This window comes from Nicotiana attenuata, unplaced genomic scaffold, assembly GCF_001879085.1.
Source record: "Nicotiana attenuata strain UT unplaced genomic scaffold, NIATTr2, whole genome shotgun sequence".
Lineage (NCBI taxonomy): Eukaryota > Viridiplantae > Streptophyta > Magnoliopsida > Solanales > Solanaceae > Nicotiana > Nicotiana attenuata.
The window spans coordinates 10,274-23,929 of record NW_017675238.1 but is presented as its reverse complement, the minus strand read 5'-3'; the positions used below and the strand labels follow the sequence as shown (position 1 = coordinate 23,929).

Genomic DNA, 13,656 nt, shown 5'->3' with positions numbered 1-13,656 from the left:
ACGTAAGATTAAACTATCCAGTATAGGGATGGCAAAATGGTTAAAAGAAAACAATTAACCACTCATATTATCCGCTAAAAAATAGGTGGGATAATGAACTTTTTAAAAACGGGCCAAATATGGATAAGACTCATATTATCCATTTAGAAAATGGATAACCAATGTGTCTAACTTTTACATTTGTAAAGCCTCAAATTGGGGGTTCCTCAAGTTAGGAAGACTCAGAATTCTCCCAAAAGTGATCATATGCAAGAAGTTATGGATACCCATATTATCTGTCGGTTAACCCGTTTTTTTATCCGTATTAAATATGGGTTGGGTCCGATAATTTATCCGTTTCTTCATTACCCGTTTCGACCAGAACCATATCCGACCCGCCCCGCCCGTTTGCCACTCCTAGTCCGGTAAATATAGAATGCAGTAACCAGTAAGTATTTACCCATCTATCAACACTATTTGAAAAATAGTACGAACTAAATATTAACTTGGGATGGGATGAATGCTTTTGAACTCCAAATCCATATACAAGCTGAATTGTGACCATAAGTCGAGATTACTTAGTGAAAAATCCTGCGTAAGCCATTAACAACATATTATATTATGAATCCATGATTTTAAAAGCCTAATAAGTAATATTGCTAAGAACTCGAAAGGTCGAATCCATCAAATTAAATCCCGAATCCATTGTACACGTTGCAATTTGGACTACCCGTCCATATTTCATCTGTTTCGCGTAAATTACTTGGGAAGACCAAATGAGAAAGATTGATTCTGCCATTAATAAGGCAAAGTCCACCAGACAGACTGTCCTTGTGAAGTGAATTCGATACACGCAAAGCTGAACATGGCCAAAGCTTCGTAGGCAAATTTCATCTTCATGACGTTCTATTTATTTTATTTTATTTTATATTTACTCTTTCCAAGCCAGTGCTTAGAAGTGCTCCTATATATACCAGCTTATGTGATATAAGCTTCTTCATCCTTGTTCATTGTGTCCTGATCTTACAGAAAGGTAGCAACTGCGTACCAAGCTAAGCTCTTTTTCTACTCTTAACGCTATTAAGCAATGCTGGTAAGAATGCAATTTCCTACAATTTCAATACATATTTTTTTAACAGCAATGCTATTTAGTTAAGCAATTTTCATGCAATACTGCAGCAAAAGATTGTCATAAGAGTGAAGCATAAGTGCAAGAAATGTCAATCAAAAACCTTGAAGATTGCTGCTATGTCAACTGGTATTGCTAATTTCCTCTAACTTACATACTACCGCTGGTTCTATTGATTTCCCACCTTCATTTGCTCTTCGTTTTCTGTAGGAGTCAACTCGGTGGCATTAGAAGGTGAGAAGAAAGATGAAGTGGTGATAATAGGAGAACAAGTAGATGCTGCTGGTATAACCAGCTTGTTGAGGAAGAAGGTCGGCCACGCCAGCTTGGTGCTTGTTGATGAAATCAAGTGAAGAGAAAGTCTGAAAAATGAGCTGCATTAAGAATAAATGTAACCATGGGGTGTAATAAAGAGATATATTTGTGAATGTTATATGTTCATTGTCAACAATATCTTTCTTTAAATTTTATGATGAATGATCATTTAGTGTGATACTTTTAGCTTCAAGATCAATTCTATTTACCTATACTTGAACTATTCCAACAAGTTTCAGACAAGGCAACAATCAAATAATGCTTTAGTAAGATAATACTCACATTCAAGAAAAACTATGTAACAGAATCAGGAGTCAGATAAGAGCAGGCTCCATAGTTAATTGCTCAAAGCTCATATGTCTAAGGGATGCAGCCAAATGAGCATCTGAAGCACGAATTTGCGTCAGTCTTTCTTGCATATTCTGGAATGAAGGACTATTTAACACATCTGATATTCTATCACCCAGTGATGGGTCCTCTGAGAAATTGACAAGAGCTTCCGCAGCATTATCTCTCATTTCCTCTGACTCATCCTGCAACATATCTACTAATAGCGGAATAGCTCCAGAATTTGCAAGAGCAGCTCTATCTGCTTCATTGTAACTCAACTGGGCGATAGCTCCAGAAACCTTCTCCCTCACATCGCTGTTTTGGTCTCCCAACAGCTGAACCAGAATCGGAATTGCACCTGAATCCCGCACAACAGATGGCAAATGCTTGTAACCCGCGAGATCCCACAGTACATCAGCAGATGCAGCTTTAGCTTCGACACTGTCATCTCTAAGAATTCTAACCAAGTGTTCAACAATAGCTACAGCATTCTCCTCTACCACTGCTAGAATGCAAAATACATCCTCGGCAATCTCCTTACCCATGGGTTCAGTTCCTTGCAGAAGCTCAGCATACAAAGGAATTGCTCCAGCATTAGCAAGTGGTCTAATGTAATCAACATGAGATGAGATCACGCCAAGTGCATTGGCAGCTACGAGTTTGGTGGAAGTATCCCCAACCTGAACTAGTTCTAAAAGCACTGAAAATGTGCCCGAGTCAACAAGCGTGCGCCTTGCTCTCTTAACCAATCCAAGCAACCCAATTGCCTGAGCAGCTCTACATCTAGATATCATGCTGCCACATCTAGCAGATTCAACAAGAAAACCAACGGCCCCTGAAATCAAAATGGTCCTCCTAACCTCTCTCAGAAGAGCCAATGCACTCAAAATTTCTAGCAAGTACCGCTTTAGATCATCCGAGCAGGTATTCAACAAATTGAGAATGATTTGCAGCCCACCATGTGTAGCTACAATCATTCGATTATCAGCAGCAAATGTGACAATATTTCTCAGGCATTTCAATAAAGCCCTTCGCAAACTCCCATCAGAATGCGTTAATAAACTCAAAATAGAAGGGATGGCACCTGATTCACCAATAAGTACAGCCAATCTCCCTTCCCCTTGACAAGCAACACTTTTCAAGCACTGAGCAGCGGCTTCCTGAATTGAAGGACTCAGATCAGTGGAAGGTATTTTTCTAAGAAGCTCTACAAGGATCGGAACAGTGCGTGCTAATAGATCCTCAGGAGCGTGTTGTGACAATTTGGAAAGCTTACTTGTAGCTTGGACCCATAAAACCTCATTGTCACATGAGATTGCGTTTAAATAAAGATCAAATGCTCGTTCCCAGTTTATGCAAAGCCTTTCAGTTTTTCTACCTGACTGTGCCATTACAAACTAGAATCTCTTCTATGGTCACTCTGTACACTCTCAGTCTCAGCGCTGTAAACATCACAGGAAGGAAAGTTAACCTCGAACATACATTACCATTTGTTGAAAGATTATGTTGTAACAAAAAAAGGCTCGCAAAACGCTACACTTACTAGACATAATTGTTTTGATAAACCTACTTTACCACATATATAGAACCGTAATTTGGGAGAGTAATAATTTATGCAAGTTTGCAAAAAGCTCGCAGAAATCATATTCAAACACTACTGTTATGCAAATAAATTTCAACAATTTTCATAAAAGATTGTGATCTCAATCAGAACAAGACACATACCGAAGACGAATGAAATTAGGTTCCTTTACAGCATAGAACCACTGTTGATATCCAAAAGTTAGAAATATGCATGTTGTCTCTCTAGTACAAGTATACTAAAGGAGCAGCCCGGTGCACTAAGCTCCCGCTATGTACCCTAGTGGTACCCTAGTGCACTAAGCTCCCGCTATGTACCCTATGTACCCAAGTATACTAAAGGGTCTATTGTACGCAGTCTTACCCTAGTGGATGGAATAATGAAATGAAGAATGTAAAGTAAAAGTTTTCAACCCCTGTCAAGGTTATTGTATATCATACCATATACTAATAGCCTAATTAGAAAACAAATTTATCTTTTAATTTTATTATAGTGTTATCAGCCTCCTTGCTCACACCTGGATTATTCCACTAGATACCCGCTACCTTCCACCAATATATATACCAAAGCTCAAACAGATGAAAAGCAAACCCTTTTCACTAATTAATATGGGTGTCTTTCAATTTCCTTATTTCAAGCGACTGAGGTTAAAATAAAAATAAGAGAATTTAGATACAGTTATATTCTCAGGCGTAGAAGAATAGTAAGCTGGCAAATAGGTGCAAGCATCAAAATCATAAATAAATAACACAATAATTCCAATAAAGAGCTTGCCTTCGGCGATTTGCATCAAACCTATTATATGTCATGGAGAACCGAGTTGGGAATTTCAGGAGCGTGCAAATGGGAAAAAGAAAATACGGACGACAGACGGATGAAAAAGAAAATTGGAAAAGAAAATCCATAAATACGAATTGATGGTTGGGTCCTTGCAGTATAGACTTTAGACCGACTGTGATTGAAATGGATTAGGTCCATCAAATTTGAAGTGATAAAAAGTTGGGGGTTTGGCACTAAAAATTGCAAGGGGCGCCTATTTGGTCGCCCCATTTAACTTATACTTACTTTTTAAAAAAGTTTTAACTTATAACCACCTTTTAAGTAACTTTAGGCATCTTTCTCCTCCTCCTTCGTCTTCTTCTTCTTCCGGTGCAATAATTTTATATGGTGGTTGTGAACATATTTTCATATAGTTTATAATATTTTACAATGGTGAGCTGTTATGACGCTTTATTTTTACTATTGCTTAAGGTTTCTTCTTCTTCTTTTTCTTAATTGCAAAATAGGTTTATTAAATTTATTGTTGTTTTGAAAAATTGATGACTAGGGTTTGTTCCTGATGATATTTGGAGGTTATGCTTCAAATTTGAGCTCATTTGGAGTAGATTTAGATATTAAATTGTATATTGGAATGTTATAATTCAAAGAACAAATTTATGTTCTTGGGCTATTTGCACTTCAGACCTATTTGGCCTTAAGTAGATAAAAATATTGGTTGCACTTCAGACGTTTTGGCCTTAAGTGCAACTAAAGTGCAATTTTTCACTTCAAACTAATTGGCCTTAAGTGTAGCAAAATATTTGTTGCACTTCAGACCTTTTGGCCTTAAGTGTATATGTAGTGCAAACTTTCACTTCAGACTTATTGGCCTTAAGTGTAGCAAAGCATTTGTTGCACTTCAGACCTTTTGGGCCTTAAGTACATCTGAAGTGCAATTTTTCACTTCAGACTTATTTACCTTATGTGTAGCAAAACGTTTGTTGCACTTCAGACCTTTTGGCCTTAAGTGCATATGAAGTGCAATTTTTCACTTCAGACTTATTGGCCTTAAGTGCATAAAATCATTGGTCACACTTCATACCTATTTGGTCTTAAGTGCATCTGAAGTGCAAATTTTCACTTCAGACTTATTAGCCTTAAGTGCATGAAACCATTGGTTGCACTTCTAACCTATTTTGCCATAAGTGCATTTGAAGTATAATTTTTTCACTTCAGACCCGATAAGTCTGAAGTTGATCGTAAAGTGAGTACGCTTGCAAACTTTTTTGTAAAGTGGGTATCGGTTCAATTGTGACCCCAAAGTCGGGTATAGATGCAAAACCCCCGATTTGGCATGGCATGACAACAAGGTCCAACAATTGGCATAAAAAAGCCAACGTTTTAGGATTTGGCATATGGTAGACTAAAGTTATTCTCTCTCTTCTAATGTTTCAACCACCATCCTAAAAATAAGCCCCATCAAAATTATTTTCCTTAAAAATAGCAAAAAAATATATTTAAAACCCTCTCCCTCTCTCCTCTCATAGCAACCATCGTCCTAGAAATTAGGTTCCATTTCCTTCAGTAGTATCCGAAAAAACTCCCATATATTTTTTAATTATTTTCTAGTTTTTTTATCTGTATATCCAAATATATATAACACAATAATTATTATATTATTTGTATATCACAGTGTATAACATAATAATAATAATAATGTGTATATCAAAAAGTATATTAAATTTTTATTTTCCTTACTTGATAACACATTTCAGATTGAAAACTCAAGTTCAAGACGACTCCATATGTGTCCCCTATTGTATTCCGTGTATATCTCTATGTACATCAGTGATATCTCATGTATATAATGTGTATCTATGCATATCCATGGCAATTTGTGTTATATATACGATATACAATGTGATATACACGGCGTCCATAAACAAATTATGTTGTATACACGATATACAAAGTGATATACAAAGACATCCTTAAAACCTGTGTGTGATATATACTGATGTACATGTTACACAACGTGATATACACATGTCGCAGTTGGATTTTTAGGTCTGATTTTTTACCTGAAACCAGTCTAAATCACTTCTAATCTTGCTCAAATTTTGTATATAGCCTCGTTTAGGTATTTTCAACCAATTTCAATCACACTCACTCGTTCAATCCAACCAAAAAAAAGAAGAGAGAAGTAAAACAAAGTTGAAATGTATTTTTCTCTTAGTTTTTGCTTCTAATTTTCTTTGATGTGACGAAAGAGAAGATATAGAAGAAGAAATACAAGAAGAGAAAGGGGGAGGGAGGCAGTGAACAAAAGAGAAGTGAGCGGCGAGGCCGGGGGGGGGGGGGGAGCACATGGTTTGGGGCTAATTGTTTGAGAGAGAATATATAAGAGAGTAGCTTTTTTTAGGATTTGGCTATATAATGCCAATTGTTTGGGGCTATCTTTGCCAAACCTAATATAAGGCTAAAAAATTACCAATTCCTGTTATGTGTTGTCACCTGGTGCCATTTTTTCTAAAAAGTGACCGTGGAGGTCAAATGGGTCGAAGTGCACGGGTAACCACTTTTAGGATCTCTATTTAAAATACAGCAAAAATTAACACTATTTAAAATTTAGTCGTTTTTGTTAGGAATCAAACATCAGACCTAGGTTTTGAAGTTTGATGTCATGTCCTTAGTCTTGAACTAAGCGCACATGAGGTACTTGACAACTTGCTTACGAACTTGCACAACTCGGCCACGATCTTGCTATGCCAAGTCAGCCTAAAATACTACACTCAAGATTTCTAAGAGGATGTTAGCTAATAAAGACAAGAGAAATTTGCCAAATGAAGCTTTTTATTATAGAGAACTTGATTGTTTTGCTTGGTGATTTACAAGTAAATGCCCCCTATTTATAGTAGTCACCTAGGGGCTAGTGTGTAAATAATTATTGTTCCACAAGTCCTTCCATATTACAAATAAGTACAACCTCTAGAATTTTCTACATGGCTAGAATATTCCATGGATTTTCAAAAGAGTCTTCCTACCAAATCCATAAATATCTAGAGCTTTCCCAAGGAAACTCTCCATAGTTCTAGAATATTCAACCAAGAGCTAGTCTCTAACTTATGTAACCCTTACACATGGCAAGTATATATGCCAAATGGATCCTATTTGGCATGATTACATGGTGGTTCATCACACTCCCCCCACCTAATTATGTGTCACCCTCGGCACAAAGCATCGACACGTACGTGCGCACCTCGCCTTGGCATCGCCGGAGATCTTTGCCTATTAGCCATGATGTCATATGGAGCGGTTCGCCTTCTTATATCACAAGGTGCTGGTCACCTTTTTCCTTGCCCCGTTTTTACTTTGGACGGATAGTAATAATGGCCTCAATCCTCTGTCCATCGGATGCCTCACCTTGCTCTTGGATTGAATCTCCCCATGACTTGACCAAGTCTAGCAGCTTCTCAAGCATCCGGTTCATGCTTCCACTCCCTATATGGCTGCGCTCCATGGTCCCAGCCTTGTTAGCAAACTTCACCCCTCTGCTAGGTGCATCTTCTAAGTCCGATATTGTGCCATCACTTTGTAACTCGTCATCCTCTTCAACCATGTCTGCACAACTTTTCTTGTTGCCACCGTGGTCCATTTGCATGGTGCCAAGATAGGTTTTGGAATCCCCTACTTTTGGCTTAGATTCCAAGCACATCCCCCCAATGTAGGCGGCCCCTCCTGTATTTGGTTACCTGAGCAAAGTTTTCGATCATTGTTGCAAGCTTCCCTAACTCTAGGCATTCACTTGCCCGATGTGACCCTTTGCATAAGTAGCACCCTTCCTTATGCACACACTCGCTACCTTTTTCAGCCCCTTGTCGTTTCTCTTGGACCCATGTCCGTTATGTGATGGCACCTTGCCTATGCCCTCATATACTTCGGCTATGCCTTTTTCCTTGTACTTGCTATGATCTCCCCCACCTCTTTCGGTGTTGCCTTCTTTGGACTTGGCAAGATCCATCTTGAAGTCAACGAGCGACTCGGCTACCACTATTGCCTCATCCACGTTGGCTACTTGATATCTTCTTAACTCTTACTTTGCCCAATTTTGCAACCCGTCCACGACGTAGAAGAGGGAATCTTTGATCATAAACGATCTTGGCCTCCTTCATAACGTCAACATTGATAGCTGCCTCGATCACACCTGCATTGGAATGCTCTTTGAGTGACTTTTTCTTTGCCTTCATGGCGTATATAGTTCTCAATGCCTCCATGAGTCTACACTCTAAGGTAGTGATAGTTTTCCATAGCTCCATCTCAGCCTACATATGTCCCTCCAAGTTATTTCAGATACTTTCAATCTCCTCAAGAGTGTGCCCCTCGAAGCGCTAAGGGTGTCTTTCACCTTCCCCAAGCGTTGGCCAAGGATCTCCATGGCGTCCATCCCCGTGTTCACCTTTAATACCCATTTTTATTGAGCGACACATCCTCGCTCGCCTCAATGATAGATGGTTCTTGGGACTTGAGCCCTTCGCTTGACACAACCTCGAGCGACACCTCCTAGCTTTTGTTGGTAGCATTCCTTTTCTGTTATGTGTCTTCTTGCTAGCAACATCTTGGATGATATTGGCTTGGGTGTTAGTAGCGTTAATTTTTCTCCCGTTCGTCATTCCCTTAGTTATAATTTGGCTCTAATACCATGTTGTCACGTCCTTAGTCTTGAATCAAGTGCATGCGCGATGAACTTGCACAACTCGGTCATGATCTTCATATGCCAAGTCAGCCTAAAATACTCCACTCAAGATTGCTAAGGGAATGTTAGATAAGAAAGACAAGAGAAATTTGCCAAATGAAAATTTTTATTATAGAGAACTTGATTGTTTTGCTTGGTGATTTTGTTTACCTCGAAAAATGTGAGTAACAATTAAAGATAATTTGTGATTTTAAGGATACGTGATATATTCTAATACTAGTGATTATATGAGTAATATTGAGCTTAAGTAAGAAGAGATAATGAACCAAATCAATGTTATCAGAACAGTAGGGGCCTCGAGCTCGTCTATCTAGGGACCTCGAGGTCAGCTAAGACCAATAAAGTATGAACAATAAAGTAGAGGCAATAAAGCTGAAGAATAATTTCTGTGCACGTTAAACAAGAGAAGAATAAGAATGTTCTATTGCAGTGAGTGATCTGATCTCCTACAAAGTGATTGGGGTCCCCTTTATATAGAAGGAGGAATCCCCAATATAGTACATTCCTTATAAAAGTAAAGAATTCTATTAGTTCAGGTGTATAACGGTGTAGTACGGACATGTACCATTTTGTACAACCCTTATTCTATAATTAATGCCCGAGTCCACGTGTCCTTGAGAAATTCCCGATCTTTCTTGATTGACTTCGAGATTGCGATGCCCTCGATGCAATTCGTGCCAGGCCCTCAATCAGCTTCCTCGAGGCGGGTGTTCCTTAGCCGGATCTGATCTCCACTTCAAGTCTCCCGGACTCGGACCCATAGCTCGATTTATGACTTCAAAACCATGCTCCCTCGATTTTGACCGTATACAGATAGTCCCCGTGTTTCTTAGAATGGAATGATATGAAATGATTTTGACCTCGATTTTCTTGAACCTCTAGTGATGATGTCATCCTCGTGAAGTGAACGTTCGAAGTGACCAAAATGTCCCGTCGGCCTGCTTCCCCAAAAATATTAATGTACGCCAGCGTGGGTCGGCCATTAACGCCTTTGAACCGTCACTTCCCCTCAATAAATATGAGGCGCTTTCCTTTGGTAAATAGCTTTACCTTTCTTCAATCTCTTTCAGTCCTCATCTTTTAGCTCTTGATGGAAACACTACGTCCCAGTTAACTCGCATTCCTTATCTTATAACAATGGCCAAAACTTCCAAGACGGTCCCAAAAAAAGATAAAGCATCATCTTCCTCCGCCTCTCGGCCGGCCAAATCGATGGTGCCACCGACACTTGAAGAGATCACCTCTGGTGATTGCATCATCAAGGAGGACTTCGGTATTGAGAATCCTCCAAATGTCGAGGGCCGATGCGAGCACATATCACGAAATATTAGCCTGATAACCAAGCAGCTCATCAAGGATGTGAAGGAGGATTGTCGATGGGGGGACGAGGTCAAGGTTCACATCCAGAGGCCTGATGAAAGCATAACTACCCACAAGGAGGGGTTTTTGAGTGTTTACACTTACCCCTTTACACTGGGCCCCCTCGATCCGGTGGTGATCGACTTCTACAAGACATACGAAGTCACTCTTGGCCAAATTCACCCTTTGTTCTGGCGTATCGTGATCATGTTGCGGTACTTCTCTGGGAAGGCTGAGGGTTTAGAATTCACCCTCAGCCATTTAGTTCGGTTGTATCGGCCCCAATTATTCCGAGGGCTTATCAAGCTGCAGCGCCGAACCATAAAGTCCTTCTTCGCCTGAACCGATGAAGCCAAAGATCGAGGTTGGATGAGCCAATTTGTTAGAGTCAGGACTTTGGACATTATCCCCGAGGAAAAAATGCTGTCCCCGGAGAGGTGGAATTTTAACCGTAAGCGGAGTCTGCATTTTCCTTTGTATATATTCATGTTCTTTTGCTTTTCATAGCTTTTTCATCTTTCTTTTGGCAGCCGACGCTTGGGTACCCGACCTCGAGGATTGGGTCAGGAAACTAGCTGCCACATCCTCTTATGACAAGCGTAAGTGGTGCGAATTGGCGAAGGGTCAATGGGAGGCCAAGAACCACGGACTTGGAGATTCGTCCGAGATGAGGCCGGCCCCTCTTGGGGAAAAAACAATGTCTTCAGATCCAAAGCTCGAGAAGGAAAACAAAAGAAAGAAGGTCTCGAAACTTGAAGACTCCCAAGACAAGAAAACCTCCACTCGAAGGCTACAAAAAAGGTTTGCTCAAACGGGCGCGGACTCAGCCCATGATTCCCTAGATGGTGAGGATGATGATGGTGAAGAATCGGCGTTGGTGACTCGAACCAGGAAGCCGGTCGAGACCACCGAGCCTTTTGAACTAGAAAATCCACCTTGTGGCGAGGATGCACGGAGAGAAGCAACGGGCAAGGTCCCCATGTCCCCGGAGGTTGAGATTGTCCCTCCGTCTTCAGCTGCTATACCGGAGGGGGTAAATGTTGAATTCCCCAGTGTTAATGAGAATTCCCTAAGCAAAGAGCTCGGGGCCACGACAACAGGTCACTCCCTTTCGTTGCCAACATATTCTGAGGGGGCAATCGAAGAAGCCAACGTTATGCCCAAGCCCGATCCAAATAGGATCATTGAAGATGATCCTTTCCAAGGGTGCTATGCTGGGGTCGAGGATGTAAATGACTTCAATGATGCATCCTCCCTTTTTGAAGAGGCCCAATGTCTCTTTATTAGGTAAGGATCTGCCCTTTGTATTGCAAGTTTTTCTCCCTTTGTCTCCCTCTTCTACTGATGCATCTTTATGTTACGTATAGGCCATTGCAAAGTATAAAGCCGAGTTGAACCAATGTGAGGTCGAGCTCAAGAGAGTCTCGGGCGATGAGAAGGCCTTGATGATCCTTTGTAGCCAGAAGGAAGAGGAGCTTAAGGATCTCCGAACTACTTTGGCCAAAGCTCAAAAAAGCGAGTCCGAGCTAGATGAACAGGTAACTTGGATTTTAACAAAGTTCGTCATTCTTGGCTCTGCTTCGGAGGCTAATACTTCAATGTCTCAATTGCAGCAAAAGCTGAACATGATTGGGCAGCTTCGGGGTGAGGTGGATCAAGTTCGGGCTGATTGCCATCGGTGGAAGGAAAACATGGACCGACTTGTCGCTGAAAAGGAAGCTGTCAAGGCTCAACTGACCTCGGCTGAAGCTCAGCTCCGCGGTGCTGAAGCGAAAGGATTGGCAATTTTTATCCCTCGAAGTACCTTCGACGGGAAAAGAAGACGGCGGCAAAGGAGGAACCATTTTTCCGAGGCTAAAAGCTTCCGATGCTGCAGGCTCAGCTAATACATCTTCTTTGAGCCTCCAAGCAGGGCTTTCCTCGCTATGAGCACCCTTGTCCTTCGAGGATTCCTTCCACTTGTTATCATTGCTCGATCCCGAAGCCGACGATCCTTCCTCCTCACCGAGGGGGCACGGTCTCATCTCAGAAAATTCTCCAATGACTGTGGTGATGGAGTTAATACACATAAAAGAAAGTACCTTTCAAAGAAAGCAAACCACACAGCACGTACCGTGGTGTTTTGCCTCCCGTCTACCCTTGGACAGATCTCGCCACTTACGCTCATTGTAAGTCGAGCAAGCTGCTAGTTTCCGAGACCAATCCGCTNAAAACATGGACCGACTTGTCGCTGAAAAGGAAGCTGTCAAGGCTCAACTGACCTCGGCTGAAGCTCAGCTCCGCGGTGCTGAAGCGAAAGGATTGGCTCAGGCCAGGGAAATTAAGAGGCTAGGGGTCGAACTGGCTAAAGCTCGGACTGAAGCTGCACATGCTAAGGCTGAAGCTGCACAAGCTAAGACCGAAGCTGAGAAGACGAAGGCTGCGACCGATAAATCCATTGCTATATACAAGAGAGAAGCCGCGACCGTTCAAGCTGAGTTGCGGGAGGCCTCCATCCGGGAAAGACGGAGCAATGAATTGGCTAAGTGTCAAGTCCGGAGGGAGACTCTCAAGGAAGTCCGTGCTCGAGGGTTCGACCTTGCCGAGGAGATAGCCGAAGCACCAGACACGAGAAACCGATTCTAGGTTTCTTGTCTCCTCTAATGATGAAGACGTGGTGAGTGGCTCCGGGGACGGGGAAAGTGAAGAAGATGCTCCTGAAGGGGAAGAGGCTCCAGAAGATAAAGCCCCGGGAGATAAGACGAAACTCCTAGGGACGAGGCCCCGAAAATAGATTAGGTTTCTATTTTTGTATAAGGCCTCGTTGTAATATGCTTTGTAAATTTCTCGGATGAATATAAAATAGCTTTTTGCTCTGTTCTTGATTTGTGTTAACTTTTCATTTTGTCTCCGTTCATGAAAAATTCCGATGATTTACACATTAAGTTCAAGTATTGGTTTGGACTCGTAATAAGCCCTCAGGCTTTTATTGCACAAGATCGTATCCCTTAGGGTTTTAGGCGATCCCCGAGCCAAACTTAAAGTCAAATTGATGCGAGCTCGGGGGCTTTGTGTCCGAGTTAAATGGGAACGGAGTCTCGGACTCCCATAGGTCTTTGAACCTATATTTCTTTAAAAGGTGGCCCTTAGGCCTTTGTATTCGGCCCTTAGGCTCTTTTTTACAATTGGCCCTTGGGCTCTTTTAAGTTGGCCCTTAGGCTCTTTTAATTGGGCTGTTTCGGCCTCTAAAAATGGCTATAAAGTTCTTCCCTCATTTCGGCTAAAGACTTGGTAAAGTTTTAGTTATGCCTTAGCATGTGTTTTTGTACCCGTTGGATTTTTCGAAGGCTCGATGTATCAGAACCTTATTAGTCATGGATATAATCAAATACCTCTTTAAGGTTTTTCCGAAGGCTGATGTTATCGAAGCCTTTTGGATTGTTCGAGGGCTAATTTATCGAAGCCCTTAGA

General features: G+C 41.3%; 2 protein-coding genes across 5 annotated transcripts; one reads left to right on the top strand and one right to left on the bottom strand.

Annotated features, from left to right (window-relative positions):
- Nucleotides 1-907: 907 nt before the first annotated feature.
- On the top strand, nt 908-1,616 carry LOC109219840 (heavy metal-associated isoprenylated plant protein 47-like). The gene is made up of 3 exons (XM_019384308.1): nt 908-1,072; nt 1,159-1,237; nt 1,319-1,616. The coding sequence occupies exons 1-3, from the start codon at nt 1,067-1,069 to the stop codon at nt 1,459-1,461; spliced, it is 228 nt and encodes a 75-aa protein (XP_019239853.1). The 5' UTR covers nt 908-1,066; the 3' UTR covers nt 1,462-1,616.
- On the bottom strand, nt 1,189-4,305 carry LOC109219839 (U-box domain-containing protein 4). 4 transcript variants are annotated; one of them, XM_019384304.1, is made up of 3 exons: nt 4,110-4,305; nt 1,706-3,195; nt 1,189-1,482 (listed from the first exon to the last, which is right to left on the bottom strand). In XM_019384304.1, the coding sequence occupies exon 2, from the start codon at nt 3,142-3,144 to the stop codon at nt 1,738-1,740; it is 1,407 nt and encodes a 468-aa protein (XP_019239849.1). In that variant the 5' UTR covers nt 3,145-3,195; nt 4,110-4,305; the 3' UTR covers nt 1,189-1,482; nt 1,706-1,737. The 4 variants fall into 4 exon arrangements, with proteins under 4 accessions (XP_019239849.1, XP_019239851.1, XP_019239848.1 ...); XM_019384306.1 differs by having other exon boundaries at nt 1,189-1,470; nt 4,131-4,305; XM_019384303.1 differs by having other exon boundaries at nt 1,189-1,470; nt 4,110-4,304.
- Nucleotides 4,306-13,656: the final 9,351 nt, after the last annotated feature.